Below are 25,025 nucleotides of genomic sequence, written 5' to 3' on the forward strand. Positions count from 1 at the left end.
TGATCTCACTGCTAGTCGTAGCAATACAAACAGACATGGTATAGACAAAATTAACATCACACCAAACATAAGTACAAACTGAATAATAATAATCTACGCGAAGCTACGAGATCGTGGGAACGAGAACCACTAAAATCGGAGTCACGGTTAAGGAGTTATGATTTTATAGATGATTTATGTGACTAACATATTAAACTATATTATAAATTGGTTAATATAAATCATATAAGAGGTTATTCTATAAATAATTATCTCAACTTTAATCTAAGTCATAAATTGATCATAGATCATCTTTTACTACATTAATAAGTAGGTTAACAAAACTAACCAACATAAGTTAAATAAAGATCTAATTAACAAGAAATGGTATACTAAATGTTGTTATGTCATAGTAAATATTAATACGAGACTAACGCAACTTGAATGGATCAAATCGGAGTTAAAATGAAGAAGTTATGAATTTATAAAGTTTTAAGTGTTGGATAAAAGATTAATTAGGATATTAATTTTAATGTGATATTCATGTCAAAAACAGAGGTACTATGTGATAAAAATAATATTATAGAATTATAGAAATTGGAATGGACTCATTTGGACTTAATATGAATTTGCTAGGGATTAAACAAGTTTCTGGAATTATTTTAACACTACAAATCATTTTCTAATTGAATTTCTACATATTCCTATGATTCTGGACTGCGCGCATAAAATAGAGGAGTGCAGGGGCTAAACTATAAAGATTCCCAAGACTCAGGTTAACTCAGAACTGGATGTCGGGTTGGTTTTCCTTTTTCCCGAGGGCTTAAGTGTAAAACAGGCTAGCGAACGGGTATCTCGAATTCCTGGCCGCGCGATTCTAAATCGACGGTCCCGATTAAAAAGGCCATTCACCGAACCGGTATGGCACATGGGCCGATGGATCCGAGATCCACGCCTGATATCTATCCACGCCATTTAACAGATCAGGGCCCTCGAATCCGCGATCGACGGACGTGGTTGGTTGCGCGAAAGGGTACGCCAGATCAATTCTCCACCACACATCCCCGCATCAACGGTTCAGAACGAATTGGTCACGATCTAATCATACCTGCCCAACACAGATCTAACGGCTGCCATACATTCCCCTTCCCCCAGCGACCGAAGATGTCAGCGCTTTGGTCCGCGGCCGCGCTCCTCACCGGAGTTGGCCCTCCGGTGATTTGCGACTTAATCCTACCACCCGACTAGCGCCACACCAACAGGAGAACCTAGTGATCCGAATGAGGTACACCATATCAGCAACGAGGAGGCAGAGAAGCGGGGCTGCGGCACCAGATCCTTCCACGACGGAGATCTCGACTTCGGTGAAGAATTGCCCGATGACTGGTGGTTCCCCCCGATAGGCGATGCGACGAGCGACTTCAGTGGCGCCGAGCGAATCCTCCCAGTACCCCAATTTGACCCCGGGTGGCGCGGTGGTCCAGGGAAAGCATGGTGGCGCTAGAGACTTCCGCAGGCAACGCATGTGCGACTTAGGTGGACGAGTGAATGCCGGGGCGAGTCAAGGCGAAGAACGGTCGCAGCCCGGTTTTATTCTCCCACCCCCGCGTGGTCAAAGCGGACCGGCTCTGGTGGGCGAGATCTACCATGCTCGACCAAGCCGTTGCACCCGACCGCGCGGGGAAGACGGAGGCAAGGTAGCCCTCGGGCCCACCAGTCGGTGACAAACGGCGCACGAAGGAGTGACGACATCTAACGAGCGGCCACGACGAGTTTGCCGCGCACGGCCCCGTGGACGTCGGCCTAGTGGTTGAGGTGACGGCTGAGCATCGTACCTGGTCCAGTGGCCCTACGCGTCCTTCGGAAGGGATAACCCTGACTTGTCGGGCCCATAGACAAGTGACTGGTAAGTTTTGGGGAGGCTGGCGCGCGAAGGGTTGACAGCCGCGGTGCGATGGGCTTCTGGGCCACGCGAAACAGAGAAGGGGTGGGTTGGCGATAAGAATGTGGGCCAAGGGCAAGGGAGCAGTCGGGCTAAGGTAAGTAAAATCCCTTTTCTTTTTCTTTATTTTCTGTTTTCTTTTCTATTTCTATTCCCACCTTCAAAATTCACATTTAAATAGGGTTTCAAATTCTAATTTTAATTGTAACATCCAGAATAACAACATGAAGGCAAAGTATATTTTTTCTATAGACTTATATATTTATTTTAAGTATTTTTGTTTCCATTGCCTCCTCCTTTCCTATTTTATTTTCTATCCCCATTTCTCTTATTCTCAAATTCCAAACTAAATTCAAATTCATGTTTGAACTTTGAATTCACAATTCTCTCTTGAATAATACTTTTGCTCTTTGAAATTTTATTTATTTATTATTTATTCTTCTTCCCACTATTTAATTCTAGCAATAGTAAATGACTTTAATACAATTTCCTTCCTCTTTTTTTGAAGTTAAACATTCAAAGGCATGAGAAATACAAGAAGGTTTCAAAAATCCCTAAAGCACGATTCTTAAATTTATTTATTTATTTCATTATTATTATTATTATTATTTTCCTACCAAATTTGGGCTTTACAGTATGTTTGGTCCTAACTTAGATATGTATATCTGAAAGCTTAAGTGTTTTTTTGAATAGAAGATGTCTGAAAACTTTAGTAACGACATGGGTTTCAGCTATAGCAGTCTTATTCGCTTTTAAGACAGAGAAGAGATTTATTTAGAGTTTAGAAAGAGTATGTGCTATGGGTGCATCTTATCATTTATGTGAGGAACATCTCTAGTGGAAATTAAATTATTCCCTTATGAAGTCTGTATGGTTATCACATAGGAGTAACACATAAATACATCAAAAGGAAGCATGCATTTACATGTAGTTAGCATGCTAGCACACTTCTGAAGAACGAAGTTTGTATTGTTTGTTCATTTTCAAGAAAAGTTAGCATTACGGTATGTCTATTTTCACACTTTCTAGAATTTATGCACGTCTTACTGGACTCCAAGTACATATACTTGCAAAAGCCCATGAGACGATTGAGTCACAACTAGAAAAATAATCATATATGTTCTGACCTTCATATGATTCAAGATACTTGGTCTTTATCTCAAATCATAATTGTGGTGTACACTGATTGTTTTACTTTTTCCAAAGAACAACATAGAAACTAAAGGGAAGGCTCATATTTCCTATTAAGGCAAAACTTTTCCTTCTTTAAATTCTAAATTTGGCCAGACCTATTGTTTCTGCTCTCCAGATTTAGGCAAATCTGGTATGTTCGATCCCTTGTGATATTGTGGCTATTCAATTAATTCTTCTTTCTTTTTGTTGTTGTTGTTGAGGAATTTGGTGTTTTCTTTTCTACAGCTATTGAGCATCTCACAGTGTATTTACTAGGAAACCATAAAAAGAAATATCTTCATTGCAGGTTTATTTGGCGGGAAGCATTCATAGTCATAGGATTACCTACATGTTAATAATATGATTGAGCAAGTCAAGTGTCAAGGCCATCGAGGCGGGGAATAACATCTACAAGGCTACCTACATCAAGAACCTCACAACACGAATGGGGCCATTCATCGTCGAGGTCGCGATAATACTGTGTTGGTTATTGGTTGCTAACAAAGAATTTGTGAGATATTGAGATCAATGATAATGATAATATATGTGAAGTTCATATCAGATGCTAAGGTTGTAGAGGGTAAGTTTCTAATTATGACCGTGTACTAAATTATATATATGTTGCTAAGTTAAAGTACAGACCAAATAAAAAACTTAGCTTGACCAGTTTCAAAAAAATGTGTTATAGCAACTAAAGATATCCAAATTGCTCATATGTTACTTTCTATTCATGCTTGTAATTGAATTTTGTTTTATGTGAATATTATGCATAGTAGCCATGCCATGATAGTGGATTGACAGAGTCACTTATCAAATATGATTATGCCACCGCAATGCATGAGCATTGTACTATGTAGTGGTAAAATAGCTAGATTAAAATAACAAAAATTATGTATGACTAGAATCATAAATGAATTATAAAACATTTTCTTATAACAGTATAACACATATTTGTACATAAGTTGTCATGGTATTATATATTTATATTGCAACGTACGGGTACTCACCTAGTGTGTGTATATATATATATATATATATATATATATAAACCGTAGCAATGCACGGTCATATGACTAGTATTGTTTTTATTTTAGAGCTCTTTCTCGCGGGAAAATCGCAACATAATAAAGCACATGCCATATATTCTCATTTTCTGATCTCCTCAATTCTCCGACCTCTATACTAGGGGTAAAACAGAAACGGTAATTTTCGGATACCGGAAATTGTTTTCGAAGTTTTACCGAAATTTAGGTCTAAATAGAAACGGTTACTGAAAATACTCGGTAGAAAAAATAGAATAAAAAACGGAAACAGTTTGAGCCTCTTCCGACCGTTTTCAGAAATTATCGTTTTGATTTGGTATTTGAGAGCACCTAGAGGGGGGGGGAATAGGTGATCCTGTAAAAACTTAAAGCCACAAAACTTGATTAAGTGTTAGCACAATGAAATCAAGTGGCTAAGGACCGAGCTCTTGTGAAACACAATAGTCACAATAAGAACAAGCACAAGAGACACGATGGTTTATCCCGTGGTTCGGCCAAGTACAAAACTTGCCTACTACACGTTGTGGCGTCCCAATGGACGAGGGTTGCACTCAACCCCTTTCAAGTGATCCAAAGATCCACTTGAATACCATGGTGTTTTCCTTTCTTTCACTATATCCCGTTTGCGAGGAATCTCCACAACTTAGAGCCTCTTGCCCTTACAAAATGATGATCACAAAGAAGCACAGATGTAAGGGAGGGAAAAGCAACACACACAAGTCTCAAAAGCAACAGCATAAACACGAACACTAGTCACAACTTGAGCTCTAAGTTCACACACGGAGTTCTCAACTCAAGAGGAGCTCAAATTGCTATCACAAAGAATCAAATGCGCTAGAATGAAGTCTTGGTGCTTAGAGATGATCAAAGAATGCTTGTGTTTCTCCTCCATGCGCCTAGGGGTCCCTTTTATAGCCCTAAGGCAGCTAGGAGCCGTTGGAGGCAATCAGGGAAAGCAATTCTTGCCTTCTGTTGGGTGGCGCACCGGACAGTCCGGTGCACCACCGGACAGGCACTGTAGCAAGTCCTGTGCAGATCGCCTTCCTAAAATGGTGCAGCCGACCGTTGAAGATTTAGAGCCGTTGGCACACCGGACACTGTTCGGTGCGCACCGGACAGTCCGGTGCGCACCGGACAGTCCGGTGCCCCCATCTGACCGTTGGCTCGGCCACGCGTCACGCGCGGATTGCGCGGCCGACCGTTGGCTCACCGGACAGTCCGGTGCACCACCGGACAGTCCGGTGAATTTTAGCCGCACGCCACCGACGAATTCCCGAGAGCGGCCAGTTGACCAGACTCCAGCCTGGCGCACCAGACACTGTTCGGTGCACCACCGAACAGTCCGGTGCACCCAGACTGCGCAGAGTTTTGGCTGCTCCAGCCAAGTCTTTTTCCTTTTGAATTTTCTCTGATTCTAGCACTTAGACAAATATGTTAGTACACAAAAAACAATACACTAAGTCTAGAATCATACCTTATTGATGGTTTGCACTTCATCCACCATTTTGCACAATTTATGCTTAAACCATTTGTGTTGGGCACTTAATCACCAAAATACTTAGAAATGGCCCAAGGGCACATTTCCCTTTCAATCTCCCCCTTTTATGTGATTTATGCCAACACAACAAAAGCAACACATAGAAGTACAACATCAATGCAAATGAGAACAAGATTTGTTTTTTATTCAAATTTGGCATATTTGGATCATCCTTTGCCACCACTTGGTTTGTTTTTGCAAATCAACTTCAATTTCCTATCTCTAAGTCAAACACGCTTGTTGAGGCATATAGAGAGGTATTCCGAGAGGAATTGATCAAAGATTAAAAAAACTCCCCCTTTTTCCCATAATTAAACATTCTCCCCACAAGAGACCAACTTTTGACAATAAGAGTATTTTGACAAAACAAAAGCTCTAACTCTACTATTTTCAAAATTCTCAAGTGGTAGCTGATCCATTTGCTTGCTTTGGCCTTAATTTTCTCTCCCTTTGGCATCAAGCACCAAAACGGGATCATTGTTGGCCCTGAAACCCCATTGTCTCACCAAAATCTTCAATTAAGAGTAAAAAGAAAATGAGAGCATGGAGATGAACTTGGAATTAGTTACTCTCTCATCGGAGTGCAGTGGAAGTATTTCATTGTCCAAGTCCACCTTTCCCTTTCAATCTACTTTTGAGACTAAAACAAGTAAACTCAAACACAAGGTTAGTCTCAAAGTGTCAAGTTGTAGCATGCCTCCCCCTAAATAAGTGCATCACTTGCAAATGGACTTGCAAATAAACAACAAAATGCATAAAGGAACATGATCAAAGGCATAAAACACATGTATGCTATAGATCAACCCAAGTTACGTGAATCTAAGACATTTAGCTCACTACGCAGCCTGCAAAAGGTTGACTCATCTAGAGGCTTGGTAAATATATCGGCTAGCTGGTTCTCGGTGCTAACATAAAACACTTCGATATCTCCCTTTTGCTAGTGGTCTCTCAAAAAGTGATGTCGGATGTCTATGTGCTTAGTGCGGCTGTGTTCAACAGGATTGTCCGCCATGCGGATGGCACTCTCATTATCACATAGGAGTGGGACTTTGCTCAGATTGTAGCCAAAGTCCCTGAGGGTTTGCCTCATCCAAAGTAGTTGCGCACAACACTGTCCTGCGGCAACATACTCGGCCTCAGCGGTGGATAGGGCAACAGAAATTTGTTTCTTAGAACTCCAAGACACCAGGGACCTTCCTAAGAATTGGCACGTCCCTGATGTACTCTTCCTATCAACCTTGCATCCAGCATAATCGGAGTCTGAATATCCAATCAATTCAAAGGTAGACCCCTTTGGATACCAGATCCTGAAGCAAGGCGTAGCAACTAAATATATAAGTATTCGCTTAACGGCCACAAGGTGACACTCCCTTGGGTCGGATTGAAATCTAGCACACATGCATACGCTTAGCATAATATCCGGTCTACTAGCACATAAGTAAAGCAAGGAACCTATCATCGACCGGTATGCCTTTCGATCAACGGACTTACCTCCTTTGTTGAGGTCGATGTGTCCGTCGGTTCCCATTGGAGTCTTTGCGGGCTTGGCGTCCTTCATCCCAAACCACTTGATCAAGTCTTGCGTGTACTTTGTTTGGGAGATGAAGATGCCGTCCTTGAGTTGCTTCACTTGGAACCCAAGGAAGTAGTTCAACTCGCCCATCATCGACATCTCAAATTTTTGAGTCATCACCCTGCTAAACTCTTCACAAGACTTTTGGTTAGTAGAACCAAATATTATGTCATCGACATAAATTTGGCACACAAATAAGTCACCATCACATGTCTTAGTGAAAAGAGTTGGATCGGCTTTCCCAACCTTGAAAGCATTAGCAATTAGAAAGTCTCTAAGGCATTCATACCATGCTCTTGGGGCTTGCTTAAGTCCATAGAGCGCCTTAGAGAGCTTACACACGTGGTTGGGGTACCATTCATCCTCAAAGCCAGGGGGTTGCTCTACGTACACCTCCTCCTTGATTGGCCCGTTGAGGAAAGCGCTCTTCACATCCATTTGGAACAACCTGAAAGAATGGTGAGCGGCATAGGCTAACAAAATACGAATAGACTCTAGCCTAGCCACAGGAGCAAAAGTCTCCTCACACTACAACACTTATGGCCTTCTATGACGATTAGTCGATGACACTAGAACAATTCGTCATTAGATCACCTTGTTTATGACGATTTTGAAAAGATATCTTAGTGTAGTGACGAAAATTTAATCTCCGTCATTAAAACCGTCATAATATAATTTAGCATCATGTTTGTGACAATTTTCTATGACAATACAGGAATTGTCATAAGAGCAAATCGTCATAACCTTCTCAACATAATAATTATGACGATATTGCATGACAATGCGTATATGTGATAGATATATAATGTAGTTTTTTAACAATATTATTATCCATATATAAATATCGTATAGAAATTGTCAATGTTGTGGAAGTCTTGGGTCAGTCGTCGCCTCATCTTTTCAAGCTGAACATGAATTCTACCTCTTCATTTATAAATTAATATCTTTCATGCTTTAGCTCTATTTTAGATTTTTTATGCAAGATCACATCGAAAGATATTATAATTATGTTTTAATTTTTTTTTTAAAAATGTGTAATTAATATACAGTGGCCTTCGTTATATGACAAATACAAAACTAGGTATTTTATTTATTTTAATTTGGTATTTTGTCTTTACCCGTACCTCTAATATCTTTTTTTCTAAAACACGAGTTTTTATTGTGCGTTCCCCACATGCTGCACATCTGTTGGCGAGCCAAGCAAATAAAGTCCGACCAAATCAAAAAATATAATCAAGTTTAAATAAATGTCTCATTTAAATAAATATTGTCTATTATCTATATAATACTCACTCTGTTCTAAAATAATATTCGCTTTAGAGTGTTAATAGATTCATACGATATTTGATGTATGTGTATTATATGTGTCTAGATTTATTGTTATCTATTTGAATATGGACATAAAAATAAGATGCTAAAACGAATAATATTGAAACATAGGGGTTATACAGAAACGTAATATATCTCTTTTTATTATCTATCATCTCTTCTCTTATATTAAAACTTGGTGCGATTTTTCAAGTTATGGGACGGTCCACGTCATCAGGAAAATCGTGGTCGTTCGGATGGGTTGGATGTCTTGCTCGGTCGTCCAGTCCGCTTGTTTCTCTGGTCGCGAGGTCATCGTCCCCTTCTCTCTCCCATACTTCGTGCTTCCCTCCCCCTCCGGATCCTCTGCTGCCGTCGCTCGGCTCGATGCCTCTACCACGGACGTGCTCCCACTCATCCCAAACATCGCCGTGTCCTGTCCCCCTCCCTCTCGGATCCTCCGTCGGCTCTTGTTGATGCCTCTGCCACCGCTCCGAGGAGAGCCACGGCGATCGGATCTGGATTTGTTGGTCCTCGACGAGGCAATTATCACCGCCGCACGCAATGCGCAAAGCGAAGTTGCCCCCCCCCCCTCCGGGTCCTCAGTCGCCGGTCGCAGCTGCCCAAATCTTACGAGGGCTCAATCCAACCCAAGAGTCCTTTTTCTTTACCTCACTCGCTATCTCTCTCCATGCAACGACTGACCCAACAACTGCCACCGCCGCGGTCAGGTCTTCACCGGTACCACCAAGGACGGCCGGGCGAACGCTGCCTCGCTTCTCCACCTCATCGCCGGAGACTATTACCCACCAGGTATGCCTACTCCCTTCTCTCCCTATTCTTCCTTTTCGAAGCCAAGCACCCCAAATTCTAAGCTCTCTGAACCCGGACCTAGCCATGATTCCTAATTGCTTCGAGTTCTTGCAAAAATCATCGGGTGCACACATCCTGGCTTCAATCCTTTGTGCATCCACAGTGTTGTTGATTATGACTAGAGCTGCAGGCTGCTGTAGACCGTACTCCTAATTGCATTGAGCAGTTGAATATGTCATTTTGTACAAACAGTCTTGTACCAAATCAGCATGAAGAATAACACACAAAAGTTATCATCAATAGATAAATGAAAGACCAAGAGTTCACTATGCGAGTGCCGCAGTTACAAAGAGAAAGAAATATTGGAACAAACCTTCTTCCACAGTAGTGGGTGCTGATTAAACATTTGAACGAGCCTTCTGCCTCTCCTCATAGAGTTTCCCATACATCGCCATCTACACAGCAAAAAAATGGAATAACAATAGCCTACCCTGTGGTTCATGGTGCATGCATCGATTAGTATAGTTATGTTCTCAACGCAGCGGGATTTTCTGTCTCCCCAAAATAAGGATATGTAGGACATATAGATCCGTGAAGAGAATCAGTCATCATTGATTGTTCTTCAGATTTCTTCATAGCCTTTTGTGCCTTGAGCGCAGCAGCCTCGGTAGTTTCCTTGACTTAGTTTGGAAGCTCTCCTGCAAAGGTAATACTAAGATGAAGTATCTTCATAGTTCAAATTGATAATATAACCAACGATTGATAGATTGAACAATTAAAATTTTGCGGTAAAAACAGTGTCGTCTCGCACTTACATGTGCTTGCATGTCCTCTGGTCAAGAACAGCTGAGAGCATGCGAGTTTGATTTCTTAGTTGTGCATTCTGTTGGACTAGCCTGATGGTGTCTTCAAAATAAAGCGCAGAAAATATATCTGTGTTAGTGCACAAAATATGCATAGTAAACATAATTCATATAGTTGTTTGGTCCTGTCAACATCGCACACATTGTAAGGAATTAGATAATATTTCCTTGCAGTGCCTGGATAGTTCATTGTTTTTTACTGCTGAATGAAGTTAGCCAAACTAAATTTGTGATCACCGCCTCGATGTAGTTCATCCTGTTTGATTTTGTTACCTATACTTTATCTGTGACTGGCCATGTGAACATGTACTGGCTTGGTTTCTAATATCCACCTTCCCATCCCTGTTTTTTCCCTCCTGATGTAGTTCATCCTATTTGATTTTGTTACTTGTACTTTATCTATGACTGGCCATGTGAACATGTACTGGCTTGGTTTCTAATGTCCACTTTCCCATCCCTGTTTTCCCCTCCTTCAGGACTTCAGTGATCTTTTGGTACATCGCTGCTAATACAAATAGCCTACCCAGACTGCTTTTGTGAAGGTATGTGTGTACCTATATTGATTCTTTAGGCTGACTCATGTGATTGGTGGTGTTTGGAAGATACATTAAAGTTTAATTCAACAAATGTCTTTTGCTTAGGGCTCCTAGCTTGGTGTTTCTTGTTCACTGATACTTGTGCATGCGAAGTAGGTGAACTGCTACTTAAATGGTACATATTTAGCTGAATTACTTACTGGTGGAATTGCAGATTATATGTTTCTGTCTTAAAGATACATTAGTAGGATGTAGTACTCACACTACTTCTGTTCTCATCTCTTCACACACTACATCTGTTCATAGCCTGATTCAGAGGCATGCATGACGTTGTAGTAGCCGAGACCACCCAAAAGCACTCCGAACGCCTGACCACAAGAGCTAGCAGATAGCAGCCCTACTGTTGGCAATCCAATAATCACATACGAAGTTTTCTTTGAAATTTTCTGAGTCTTGAATTGACTTCTTCCTTAAATTATAGTTTCAACTCAAAGTGAATACACTATTTTTTGCTGAACCACATTTTTCCTCTGCTCAGTTTGGCATCATTATTGTATCATAATATTATCATAATTAATCCATTCTGTAAACTGACTCTAGAAAATTTCCTTGAATGATTTCCTATCTTTTACAGTCTAAGCTGCATTATGTGCAGAATATTCTCTCAAATTTTGTGCTGCAACCTAACACTTAGGATAGACATATTTTCAGCTTATCTTCGAAAGGTAGCTACTCTGCAAAATCAGCTTATATGGGTCTTTTCCGAGCTAATCTGCCTCTTTTGGCATCGACAATTTACTTCAGTAGCCCCAAACAAAGCTCTGGATTGTCCTATTCCCATGACAAGGCTATGCTCTTCTCCTGCAGTGAAACCAAAAAAGGAGGCGTGCTACTGTTCTTCCGTATTGATGTCAATGCAACAGCAGGTACAAGTAGTCTTCTTGGGAGCTACCCACTAGTTGAGTGAGAAATTAATAAGCTATTCTAAATTAAATGTAAATATGTATTTCTGACCATAGTATGAAGTTGAAAGGTGTTTCTGTTCCTTTCCTGTGTATAAGATAAACATTTTTTCTAACCCTTCTTCCTTAGGTCGCTGAAATTGAAATTGATGTCTACAAAGTGCTTCCCATTTCATTATTAGATTACTGATATAGCTATGCCTAGAGAGTGGAGATAAGTGGAGGTGGCACCACCAATTCCTTGATGTATCAGGAATGTTTGGATTGTTGTATTCTGACATTGTTTGGTTCAACATATTCAAGGTATGTTCCAAGGCTATCTTAGAAAAAATTCCTGCAAATATTGCATCTTGATTCATCTTGTTGCCCTTTTTTCGGTTTGGACCATACTGTGATTTCTTTGAACAATTAGTCACTCTCTCAGTCTCCCAACCACATCTCTCTCAGTCTTGCTTCTTGCCCTTTCCTAATTTTGGCCATTATATATTTATAATGTGATGATGATTTGTTCTCTTCTTTTCCATGCTTAGGACTCATATGTTCTTTGTTCTCTCTATGCAGTTGGAGCGTCAGGTCTCCAACAATTAAACTAAATGGAGGAGTGGAGCTTCATGTTGGGATGATGCATGCACCTTTCAAGTTTCGGAATGTTATGCTCAACTGCAACTTGTGGCCGTTGAACCCATTCTACTTACTTTTAGATTTAAGTTATAGGATATTTAAAAATGTTAGATCTTCAATACTTGTTTTGGATGTTTTATGCTACAATTATATATGGATCGGATGAAGAAAAAGTTATGTACACTCATGTTGTTTAATGAAATTGTATACACGTGTTTGATTTGAATATAATTTAATTAATGAACTAAAAATGTAATAAACCCATCATGTTAGTTGCCACATCACCACGCTTTATGATGAAAATATTTGTCATAATTTGTTTGTCAAGTCAGCTGCCATGTCATCTGCCACCTCATCCTACTTATAACGAAATTAATCGTCATAATTTTACTGCCACGTCAGCTGCCATGTCAGCACATTTATGACGAATATATTCGTCACAAAGCTGCAACGTGGCAATGGTACAATGCTACACTCTATGACGTTTTTGGGTCTCGTTTATGATGATTTAGAGCGTCATAAATTTTATGACAATTACATTTTTCGTCACTACATTTATGACATATTTTTGCCTTTCGTCATAAAAGGTCTTTTAACACGCACCTTCTGTGACGATGGTATTTTCGTCACAGAGTCGTCACAACAATAAAGACTATAACGAAAAAACCCTTATTTATGACGTAATGGGAATGTCATAGAAGGTCACATTTGTTGTAGTGTCAAAGTCCAAACCTGCGACTTGGGCATAACCTTTTGCCACAAGTCTAGCCTTGTTCCTCGTCACCACCCCGTGCTCGTCCTGTTTGTTGCGGAACACCCACTTGGTTCCCACAACGTTTTGCTTGGGACGTGGCACCAGTGTCCAAACTTCATTTCGCTTGAAGTTATTAAGCTCTTCCTGCATGGCCAACACCCAGTCCGGATCTAGCAAGGCCTCTTCTACCCTGAAAGGCTCAATAGAAGAGACAAAAGAGTAATGCTCACAAAAATTTGCTAATCTAGAGCGAGTAGTTACTCCCTTGCTTATATCACCCAATATCTGGTCGACGGGATGATTCCTTTGAATCGTTGCTCGGACTTGAGTTGGAGGGGCTTGTGGTGCTTCTTCCTCCATAACATGATCATCTTGTGCTCCCCCTTGATCACACGCCTCCTCTAGATGACCCTGTTCATCAGTTTGAGTTGGGAAATGCACCATTATTGAGGAAGAAGGTTGATCTTGCTCCTTTTGTTCCTGTGGTCGCACATCTCCAATCGCCATGGTGCGTATTGCGGCCGTTGGAACATCTTCTTCATCGGTTAGAAGTTTGTATGACGTCTTCTTGAGGAGGCGATGAAGGTAGACCCGGTTTATGGCGTGGCAAGTCGTGTTCACGGCTTCCGACCAAAACCGCTCGGGCGTCTTGAACTCTCCAAGCATCGTCCTCGCCATGTCTATGAGCGTCCTGTTCTTCCTCTCTACCACACCATTTTGCTGAGGTGTGTAGGGAGCGAAGAACTCGTGCTTGATTCCTTCCTCCTCAAGGTACTCCTCCACTTAAAGGTTCTTGAACTCGGACCCGTTGTCGCTTCGTATCTTTTTCACCTTGAGCTTAAACTCATTTTGAGCTCTTCTTAGGAAGTGCTTAAGGGTCCCTTGGGTTTCTGATTTATCCCGCAAAAAGAATACCCAAGTGAAGCGGGAAAAATCATCAACTATAACAAGACCATACTTACTTCCCCTGATGCTGAGGTAGGCGACGGGTCCAAAGAGGTCCATATGCAGCAGCTCCAGGGGTCTTGATGTGGTCATCACATTCTTGCTGTGATGAGCGCTTCCCACTTGTTTGCCTGCTTGACAAGCTGCACAAGGTCTATCTTTTTCGAAAGTTACATTTGTTAGACCTAACACATGTTCTCCCTTTAGAAGTTTGTGAAGGTTCTTCATCCCCACATGTGCTAGACGGCGATGCCACAGCCAACCCATGCTAGTCTTAGCAATTAAGCATGCATCTAGACCGGCCTCATCCTTTGTAAAATCAACTAAATAGAGTTTGCCATCTAGTACACCCTTAAATGCTAATGAACCATCACTCCTTCTAAAGACAGACACATCTACATTTGTAAATAAGCAATTGTAACCCATATTACATAATTGACTAACGGACAACAAGTTATACCCAAGCGATTCAACCAAAAACACATTAGATATGGAATGCTTGGATGAAATAGCTATCTTTCCTAGTCCTTTAACCTTGCCTTGATTCCCGTCACCAAATATGATTGAATCTTGGGAATCTTTGTTCTTGACGTAGGAGGTGAACATCTTCTTCTCCCCCGTCATGTGGTTTGTGCATCCGCTGTCGATAATCCAGCTTGAGCCCCCGGATGCATAAACCTGCAAGGCAAATTAGGCTTGGGTTTTAGGTACCCAACTCTTGTTGGGTCCTACAAGGTTAGTAACAATAGCCTTAGGGACCCAAATACAAATTTTATCTCCCTTGCATTTTGCCCCTAATTTCCTAGCAACTACTTTCTTATTTTTGCATGTGAGAACAAAATCAGTGTTGGAGGCATGAATAACAGTAGCATTTTCATTATGCATTTTTCTAGGCGCGTTAACAACATTTCTCCTAGTCATATGATGAACAACATTTTTCCTAGGCATATCTCTACCATGCACAAAGGAAGAATTTGAAGCAATCATGGCATGTGAATCATAAGCATTATAACTCCTATTATGATAAGCATTTCTAGAAAATTTTCTATCATAAATAAATGCATGATTCTTTTGACTACTATTAGCCATAGGAGCCTTCCCCTTTTCCTTGTTGAAAATGGGAGCTCTTTGGCTTGTTAAGTTCTTGGCTTCCCTCTTGAAGCCAAGCCCATCCTTAATTGAGGGGTGTCTACCAATGGTGTAGGCATCCCTTGCAAATTTCAGTTTTTCAAAATCACTCTTGCTAGTCTTAAGTTGAGCATTAAGACTAGACACTTCATCATTTAATTTAGAAATGGAGATTAAGTGTTCACTACAGGCATCAATATTAAAATCCTTACACCTATTGCAAATAACAACATATTCATCACATGAGCTAGATTTATTTGCTACTTCTAACTTAGCATTTAAGTCATCATTGACACTCTTTAGACTAGAAATAGACTCATGACAAGTAGATAATTCACATGAAAGCATTTCATTTCTTTTAACTTCTAAAGCAAGAGACTTTTGCACACTTATAAACTTATCATGCTCTTCATATAAAAGATCCTCTTGCTTTTCTAGCAATCTATTCTTTTCATTCAACACATCAATTAATTCATTGATCTTATCAATTTTAGTTCTATCTAAGCCTTTGAATAAACTTGCGTAGTCTACTTCATCATCACTAGATTCATCATCACTTGAAGAGGCATATGCAATAGTATTTCGAGTGCTTACCTTCTTCTCCTTTGCCATGAGGCAGGTGTGATGCTCGTTGGGGAAGAGAGACGATTTGTTGAAGGCCGTGGCGGCGAGTCCTTCGTCGTCGGAGTCGGATGAAGAACAATCCGAGTCCCATTATTTTCCAAGGTGTGCCTCGCCCTTAGCCTTCTTGTAAAACTTCTTGTTCTCTCTCTTCCCATTCTTTCCTTGTTCCTGGTCACTATTATTATCGGGACAGTTAGCAATAAAGTGACCAATCTTACCACACTTGAAGCAGGAGCGCTTTCCCCTCGTTTTGCTCTTGTTGGGATGCTCCTTGCGACCTTTGAGCGCCGTCTTAAAGCGCTTGATGATGAGGGCCATTTCATCCTCATTTAGCCCGGCAGCCTCAACTTGTGCCACCTTGCTAGGTAGTCCCTCCCTGCTGCTTGTTGCTTTGAGAGCAACGGTTTGAGGCTCGTGGATAGGCATTGGGTCATTCAACGCCTCATCAACATATCTTGCCTCCATGATCATCATTCGCCCGCTTACAAACTTCCCAAGTATTTTCTCGGGCGTCATCTTGGTGTACCTAGGATTTTCACGAATAGAGTTTACAAGATGAGGATCAAGGACAGTGAAAGACCTTAGCATAAGTCGGACGACGTCGTGGTCCATCCATCTCGTGCTTCCGTAGGTCCTGATTTTGTTGACCAGGGTCTTGAGCCTGTTGTACGTTTGAGTTGGCTCCTCCCCCTGATCATTGCGAACCTTCCTAGTTCGCCTTCCACCAACTCCATCTTGGTGATCATGGTGGTGTCGTTCCCCTCATGTGAGATCTTGAGGGTGTCCAAATTTGCATGACATTATCCAAGCCGCCCACCTTATGATACTCTTCCCTGCACAAGGATGCTAAAAGAACAGTGGTAGCTTGTGCATTTTTGTGAATTTGTTCATTGATAAACATGGGATTATCCATACTATCAAATTGCATTCCATTTTCTACTATCTCCCATATACTTGGATGAAGAGAGAACAAGTGGCTACGCATTTTGTGACTCCAAAATCCGTAGTCCTCTCCATCAAAGTGTGGAGGTTTACCAAGAGGAATGGAAAGCAAATGAGCATTGGAATTTTGCGAAATACGAGAATAATCAAAAGAAAAGTTTGAGTTGGCTGTTTTATTTTTCTTGTCGTCGTCGTCTCTTTGAGAAGAAGAGGACTCGTCGCTGTCGTAGTAGACTATCTTCTTGATGTGCCTCTTCTTCTTCCCATCCTTCTTCTTGTGACTTGAGCCCGAGTCAGTGGGCTTGTCGTCTTTTGGCTCATTGATGAAGGACTCCTTCTCCTTGTCGTTGATCACCATCCTCTTTCCCTTAGGATCCATCCCTTCGGGCGATTAGTCCCTTTCGTGAAGAGAACGGCTCCGATACCAATTGAGAGCACTTAGAGAGGGGGAATAGGTGATCCTGTAAAAAAATAAAGCCACAAAACTTGATTAAGTGTTAGCACAATGAAATCAAGTGGCTAAGGACCGAGCTCTTATGAAACACAATAGTCACAATGAGAACAAGCACAAGAGACACGATGGTTTATCCCGTGGTTCGGCCAAGTACAAAACTTGCCTACTCCATGTTGTGGCGTCCCAATGGATGAGGGTTGCACTCAACCCCTTTCAAGTGATCCAAAGATCCACTTGAATACCACGGTGTTTTCCTTTCTTTCACTATATCCCGTTTGCGAGGAATCTCCACAACTTGGAGCCTCTCGCCCTTACAAAATGATGATCACAAAGAAGCACAGATGTAAGGGAGGGAAAAGCAACACACACAAGTCTCAAAAGCAACAACACAAACACGCACACTAGTCACAACTTGAGCTCTAAGTTCACACACGGAGTTCTCAACTCAAGAGAAGCTCAAATTGCTTTCGCAAAGAATCAAATGCGCTAGAATGAAGTCTTGGTGCTTAGAGATGATCAAAGAATGCTTGTGTTTCTCCTCTATGCGCCTAGGGGTCCCTTTTATAGCCCCAAGGCAGCTAGGAGCCATTGAGGGCAATCAGGGAAGACAATTCTTGCCTTCTGTCGGGTGGTGCACCGGACAGTCCGGTGCACCACCGGACAGGCACTGTAGCATGTCCGGTGCAGATCGCCTTCCTAAAATGGCGCAGCCGACCGTTGAAGATTTGGAGCCATTGGCGCATCGGACAGTCCGGTGCCCCCATCTGACCGTTGGCTCGGCCACGCGTCATGCGCGGATTGCGCGGTCGACCGTTGGCACGGCCGACCGTTGGCTCACCGGACAGTCCGGTGCACCACCGGACAGTCCAGTGAATTTTAACCGTACGCCGCCTACGAATTCCCGATAGCGGCCAGTTGACCAGACTCCAGCCTGGCGCACCACCGGACAGTCTGGTGCACCCAGACTACGCAGAGTCTTGGCTGCTCTAGCCAAGTCTTTTTTCTTTTGAATTTTCTCTGATTCTAGCACTTAGACAAATATGTTAGTACACAAAAAACAATACACTAAGTCTAGAATCATACCTTATTGATGATTTGCACTTCATCCACCATTTTGCACAATTTATACTTAAACCATTTGTGTTGGGCACTTAATCACCAAAATACTTAGAAATGACCAAGGGCACATTTCCCTTTCAGTATTTTATCGTCGATAATAAATTCGGTATTTTTTAGAAAAATATTAAATCTGAACTGAACTTCATAAATTCATTTTAGCTTAGAAAATATGAAACTAATTTTATTATTTTCCTAAAATCAAGATCTATCTAATGGTATATAGTTTAGAATCATTTGAGGCTTTTATAAATCTTATTCATGTTTTCTTATCTATTATTACTCTTGATACATATATTCATAATTTGCACGAGAACTTAAGAAAGACAAAGAGGACACTAATTATATTGACTATGCCAAGTAGTAGGAGTACAAATAGAATGTAAGTGCCATATCATTATACACATCTTGATTCTACTTTACTTAAATACATAATAATGATTTTATTATTGTATACTTCTTACCTTATATATTTAATATGACCTCCTACCTTATATATTATTACTAATTTTATATGAATGTATGACTTGCGTGAATTTTTGAAGTTAATTGAGAGTAAATGTTATAGTTTTTACCGATCGAATTTTAGATTTCAATCATAACTGGTGTAATTTTTGTATCGAACTTTCGTTTTTAATGTTTCCAAATTATCGATATCGTTTTCGTTTCCGAAATTACCATTTTCGATCTTATTTTCAGAAAAAAAATAAAAAGATCAAATTATTCCAAACAAAAATAGTTTTACCGATCGTTTACTAGCGTTATCACCACTACCGTGCAGTGAGCTGGGGGCCGGGGGCCGGGGGCCAATATTCCTCCACGGACCACGGCCAAGCGGCAGCAGCTGCAGCTCTGAGCCCCGGGCCCTGCCCCTGCCCCTGCCGCTTCCTCCCCTGTACGGTCCCCTCCTCTTTCACCTCCGACTGCGCCCACGCGCGGCCCCGGGCGCGGACGACAGGTGTCCGGCATGCTGCCGCCACGTCCACCCCGACCGACGCCCCTTCCCTCCTCCCGCCCCTTCCACTTCCTCGTTGTCGTCTCCGTCCTCTGTTTCGCAGCCATCCTGACGCCAGCCCCCGCCGCTGTAGCAGCAGCAGCATCAGGGGACGCGGACGGAGGAGGAGGAGAAGGCGGCGTCATCAGGATCAGGACTGCCGCTGTCGCCAGGTCCGCCATGGTACATGAGTGATGAGTACATAAACCCCCTTTCGCTCTCTCTCCCGCAGTTCATCCCTGCTTCATGGCGAATTTATTTTTTATTTATATTCTTCTGGCGTCCCCAATCCTAGTCCTAGAAAGCGGCGTGAGCTTTCTTTCAGTAGCGACAGCCGCAGCACCAGCTAATGGCACTGGGACTGGCCGACAGCATCACAGCGAGGAGCCGAGGAGTGAATTGCTCTGAACCAGTGAACCTTTCCACGGCACTGGTTGAGGCTTGAGATCGTTCGTTGATCACCGTTGACTTTGACCACCTCTCTGAGATGAGATGCTTAGTAATAATAGGTGCTGCTGCAATCTACTAGTAATACTAGTGCGCCGTACAGGGCACGTTAGGCAGCAGAGCAAAGGATTCTTTTTCTCTTCTTTTTTGAAGAAAAAAGAGAGGAAACGAAGGATAGGGTTTCAAACTTGCAATTGGCATGGAGATGCGATGGCTATAGCATTTTTTGGCACCCCATGTCTGCTTAGCGATATAAATTTGCAGAAACTGACAAACCGATGGTGACAATCAGCAGGGTCATTGACCAGGCAATGCGTACGATAAACGTGGTTGGACCTGCTGGTTAGGGTCATGCTAATTGCCAATGGATTAGTTTAACTGTTATGTATGCTGAAATCTCTTATTACAGCCAGGCCCGCTTTTCACAAGTAGAAGCTGACATTGTTCGGAGGGGGGGGGGGGGGGATTTCAGGTATTCGAGGGGTGGATAGCACAGTTCTAGGTATTGGAACACCATATTAGACTTACAATTTTATAAAGATTTAGTTTTCTGAATGTGAGGTGCCAAATTTTATGATGATGATAAGTGCCAAATTTGTTGATATAAATGACCAAATTTAACAACTGCAACCGATTTAAAACTCAAGAAAAGATTATTCTAACTACAGTAATCATTCATGTGCTCATTAAACTTTGTTTACATTTGAATTTAAGATTAGTTGAAGGGTAGGCCTAGTGCAGCGGTAGAGCCTACCGTCTGTAACCGGAAGGTCCCGGGTTCGAGCTCTAGCCTCTGCATATTATGCGGGTAAGGCTTGACGCTTAAAGATACCCTTCCCTAGATCCCACACAGTGCGGGAAGCCTACGGCACTGGGTTACACCGTTTGAATTTAAGATTAATTGTTATTCTCAATGTGAGGTTCCAAATCTTAAGATCATAAGCAGTTCATGCACAACCTCATCTCATAAAACCTCTTATATCGCTATTCTTTATGTATATATTCATTGTGGTACTCAGGCATGGCCATCAAAATGTAAATGGTTGCCCTTACAGAACAGTGGGAGGTGTCTTTCGTATACTCATGTTTGCAAATACCACAAGATTTGGAAGGCACGATTTTTCTTACTGTTAAATACTTAAATCTGATGCTATTTATTTCTGCAAAGCAATTTATCCTGCAGCGTCGGACCAACACTTTATCCTGTTCATTTTTAGGACACGAAGCCATTTATTTCTGCAAAAGATGCCCTGAAGAAAGAACCAATTAGCGATGTGATTGCTTTAAAGGATTCCATGAAGTACTTTGATGCTGAGTTCTTCAATGATTCAAAAGTATCTACAGACTACTTTTTTTTATATATATCCTTTACATGAAGTTATATGTTAACGTTGTTGTTTAATGCATGCTGCTTTACTTGCTTGTAGCTACGTGAGATGGAAGATGGTGCAAAGGAATTCAATGTACCCGCATTCAGAGAAAATCGGAAATTGGTTGCGACGGAGAATGGTGGGTTGCACAACCCTTCTGTTTTACTCTTCAAATCATCATGGAGTAGTGGCAGTATGACAAGTGAGACTAGAAGTTTCGAGTACCCTCGTGCGTCTTCTGTACATCGTCCAACTAATGATGAAGATATTGCATTTATGTCGGTCAGTTTTCTGAACCATCTTGTGTAACACTTTGATTATAAAAAAAGCATCCCTTCTCAAAAGAATGAGCAATATACATATGTCAGGTAATCGAGCTTGGAGAGCTTATTAGGACAAAGCAAATAACATCACGTGAACTTACAGATATATTTCTGAGGAGATTAAAGAGGTCAATACATATGTTGCTCGTGTTCTGTGCATTCTTTATATGATTTGTGTGAATGCAACATGTGGCTCACAATTAACATGTTTTAGTAATGCAACTGCTTGATATCTCTATCAGGTACAATCCTGTTCTAGAAGCTGTTATTACATATACTGAAGATTTAGCATACAAACAAGCCAAGGAGGCAGATGACTTGCTGGCACAAGGAAAATATCTTGGTAAATATATTGCTAATCAGGCTGATCCTCTAAGGCATTATCGCCACTATTGGCAGTACTTGCACCTTTTCCCTCAGCTTCATTTAGAATTATGTCTGGTATACATAGCTTCTCATTACAAACTGATTCTCATTTGGGGTGCTATCTGAGTTCAGGTCCACTTGAAGTTTGTGCTCATATGACTAATATACTGACTGCCTGAGAATTCTTGGTGTCAATGTTGACTAGTGTATTTTTTTTCTCTTTGAGTAATTATCTTGTCCCTAGCCAAAATTTTGCACTTAAGCTAAAAATTCACACTGACAAATCCTGATACCAGGTCCTTTGCATGGCATTCCATATGGCCTCAAAGATATAATTGCGGTACCACACTATAAGACCACTTGGGGCTCAAGGACGTTTAAAAACCAAGTCCTTGATAGTGAAGCTTATGTGTACAGAAGGTTTGTTCTTCTTTTCCACTTTATGCATCATATTTTAAGTTGTCTTGTATATCAGGGCTAGATTGCTAGTTACTATACATCTTTCATGTGTGCCATCCTTCTTCAGATTGAAGTCCGCTGGAGCAGTCCTGGTAGCAAAGCTTGTCACGGGCTCACTTGCCTATGATGACATATGGTTTGGGGGAAGGACACGAAACCCCTGGAACATCGAGGAATTCTCTACTGGCTCATCGGCAGGTCCAGCGGCTAGCACCTCTGCAGGTTAGTTTATGTGACATGTATGTGTGAACCTAGAAATTTATAATCTATTGATTGGACTCTTATGATTTTGTACTGCATTAGGAATGGTTCCATTTGCAATTGGTTCAGAAACTGCAGGATCCATAGCATACCCAGCCGCTAGATGTGGAGTAACTGCATTGCGCCCAACATTTGGAACAGTTGCACGAACCGATGTCATGAGCATTTCTGAGAGTTTGGTATTTATATGTGAACTCTTTGTTGGCATTTTCAGATTCATAAACGGTCATTTGGGTGATGAATATCTGACTATTAACTTGCAGGATAAGCTTGGTCCTTTCTGTAGAAGCGCAGTAGATTGTGCTGTTGTATTAGACACAATTCGCGGAACGGATGCCGGTGATCCATCATCGCGTGAGGTTGCTTTGGGTGATCCATTTCATGTTGACATCACCAAACTCACTGTAGGCTACCTCGATGACGCTGAGATGGAGGTAGTACAGAGCTTTTAATCTGCTCAGCTGTCTATAGTTTTGTGTATTGATCATTCCTGATATGCTCCTCTATCACGGTACATGTTTTCGTCGTCGTGATTATACCAGGTTGTCGATGTTCTTTCCTCTAAAGGTGTCAAGCTGGTCCCCTTCAAGCTGAACTACACTGTGGAATCAGTCCAGTCCATCCTGAACATAACGATGGACACTGATATGCTTGCGCACTTCGATAACTGGCAGCGGGAAGGACATGATGATGACTATGAGGCGCAAGACCAGTGGCCGGTAGAGCTTCGTCGTGCACGGTTAATCCCAGCGGTAGATTATATACAGGTTAATTAACGAAGGAATCTAAGCTCTACATTTTGCCTCGACTTCTCCACTGGAGTCGAGTTACAGCATTTGTGTTCTGAACTTGTGATGAACAGGCGCAGCGAGCACGGGGCAAGTTGATCAGAGAAATCAAAGATAGCTTCACTGTTGATGCGTTTGTTGGCAACGTGACTGACTGGGAGCGTGTCTGTCTCGGGAACCTTGTTGGGATGCCTGTGGTCGTGGTGCCGACAGGCTTGAAGAGCATCGAGAACCCGCCTAAAGGCGGTACGAAGAGAAGAACAACAGTGACGACAGGCATCTACGCTCCTCCTGACCACGACCATATTGTAAGCTTCCTCCTCCCATGGCCTCCTGGTGGGCTGGTGCGGCAACCATGACTTCCTCCTCTTGTTTTGACTCTCATTTCCTCACAGGCTCTGGCGCTGGCAATGGCGTACCAGTCCGTCACTGATCACAACAAACAGCGGCCGCCGATCGATGATCTGGGGCCGAATGATGTCATACAAAGATAGTTCAACCTGCTCATGGACCGCGATGATCCGGTGATGGTAGCACGAGGGTCGTTATGGTTATGGAAGCTGAAGTTGAAGACGATCAGTGAGCCAGAATGGCTGGCCACCTGGCAGAAGACATCAGCTGTGGAAGTATCAAGTACCAATCCACATATGGGCTTCTTCATCAGCTCAAATAACTCAGCACTTTTTTTTTCTGAAGCAGGCAGCATTGTATCACCTTAACATACGTTACAAAGGAGGTTCTGGATTTCATCTGGGGCCTCATCAGACCAAACCGAGCCAAAGAACTGATCAGCTAGCCTAGTCATTACATGAGCTGCAACTTCTCTGGGAGGGTATTTGGTTTCTATGGACTAGTCCATCTATTTTATTCTAAAAATTTTTATTCTATTTTAGTTAATAAATTGTAAAATACGATGAGTTTTCGTATTTAATAATTTAGGGACTAAAACCGAATAAATAAAAGAATTAAAAATTACTCTCTAGAAACCAAACACACCCTGAATTTACATGAAAGACAACCTTCGCGTGCTAAGTTTTTTACGTCACACAATGGCTCCAGCTCCGACATGGGATCTACTCCATTCGTTCTAAATTGTAAGGTATTCCAAATATCTTGGAGCGTTAAGCATCTTAGGTCCTATTCAGGATAGCTCTAACTTTAAGAAATTTGATGGAGTTAGTGGAGCAGGTTATTATAGCTCTAACTTCAAGAAATTTGATAGAGTTAGTGCAGCAGGTTATTATGTGCTCTAGAAAGTTGTAAGTCTTTAAAAGATACTAGTCGGTTACTCGTGCGTTGCGACGGCCTATAACAATACTCACGTAAACTATTCAACAAAAAGATCTCAAAATTTTTTATTGATTGTCTTCGCTCTCTGTATAATATTTTTTTTGATTTAGCTAACTGATGTTATTGTTTACTACATGCAATATGTCTTGGTACAACACGATCAATAAAGTGAGCGATTAGAAAAGAGTTCACAACGACTGACTGAACGAACAGAGATTTTAAAACGATATAATTCCACTATACAGAGACCAAATAAGAAAAAGTTTGTGAGCTCAAGTTTCTAAAATAAGTCACATGAAGTCAAACTGATAAAAAGATAGATCAAAATGTGGAGTGATTGCTAAAGTCAGGCATAAATAAAAATTGGATGCGCTCCATACAAATTATGCTACTTCGTAGCAATTACTAACGTTT

The 25,025-nt window shown here is 41.6% G+C and overlaps 1 protein-coding gene across 5 annotated transcripts; it reads left to right on the forward strand.

Annotated features, from left to right (window-relative positions):
- The first annotated feature begins 19,079 nt into the window (after positions 1-19,079).
- On the forward strand, positions 19,080-24,230 carry LOC100279085 (uncharacterized). 5 transcript variants are annotated; one of them, XM_020551471.2, is made up of 14 exons: positions 19,098-19,208; positions 19,405-19,490; positions 20,774-20,866; positions 20,972-21,088; positions 21,182-21,406; positions 21,493-21,575; positions 21,690-21,790; positions 22,110-22,233; positions 22,340-22,494; positions 22,576-22,712; positions 22,797-22,967; positions 23,076-23,300; positions 23,396-23,629; positions 23,717-24,230. In XM_020551471.2, the coding sequence occupies exons 2-14, from the start codon at positions 19,488-19,490 to the stop codon at positions 23,813-23,815; spliced, it is 1,767 nt and encodes a 588-aa protein (XP_020407060.1). In that variant the 5' UTR covers positions 19,098-19,208; positions 19,405-19,487; the 3' UTR covers positions 23,816-24,230.
- The last annotated feature ends 795 nt before the right edge of the window (positions 24,231-25,025 follow it).

This window comes from Zea mays, chromosome 4 (assembly GCF_902167145.1).
Source record: "Zea mays cultivar B73 chromosome 4, Zm-B73-REFERENCE-NAM-5.0, whole genome shotgun sequence".
Classification (NCBI taxonomy): domain Eukaryota; kingdom Viridiplantae; phylum Streptophyta; class Magnoliopsida; order Poales; family Poaceae; genus Zea; species Zea mays.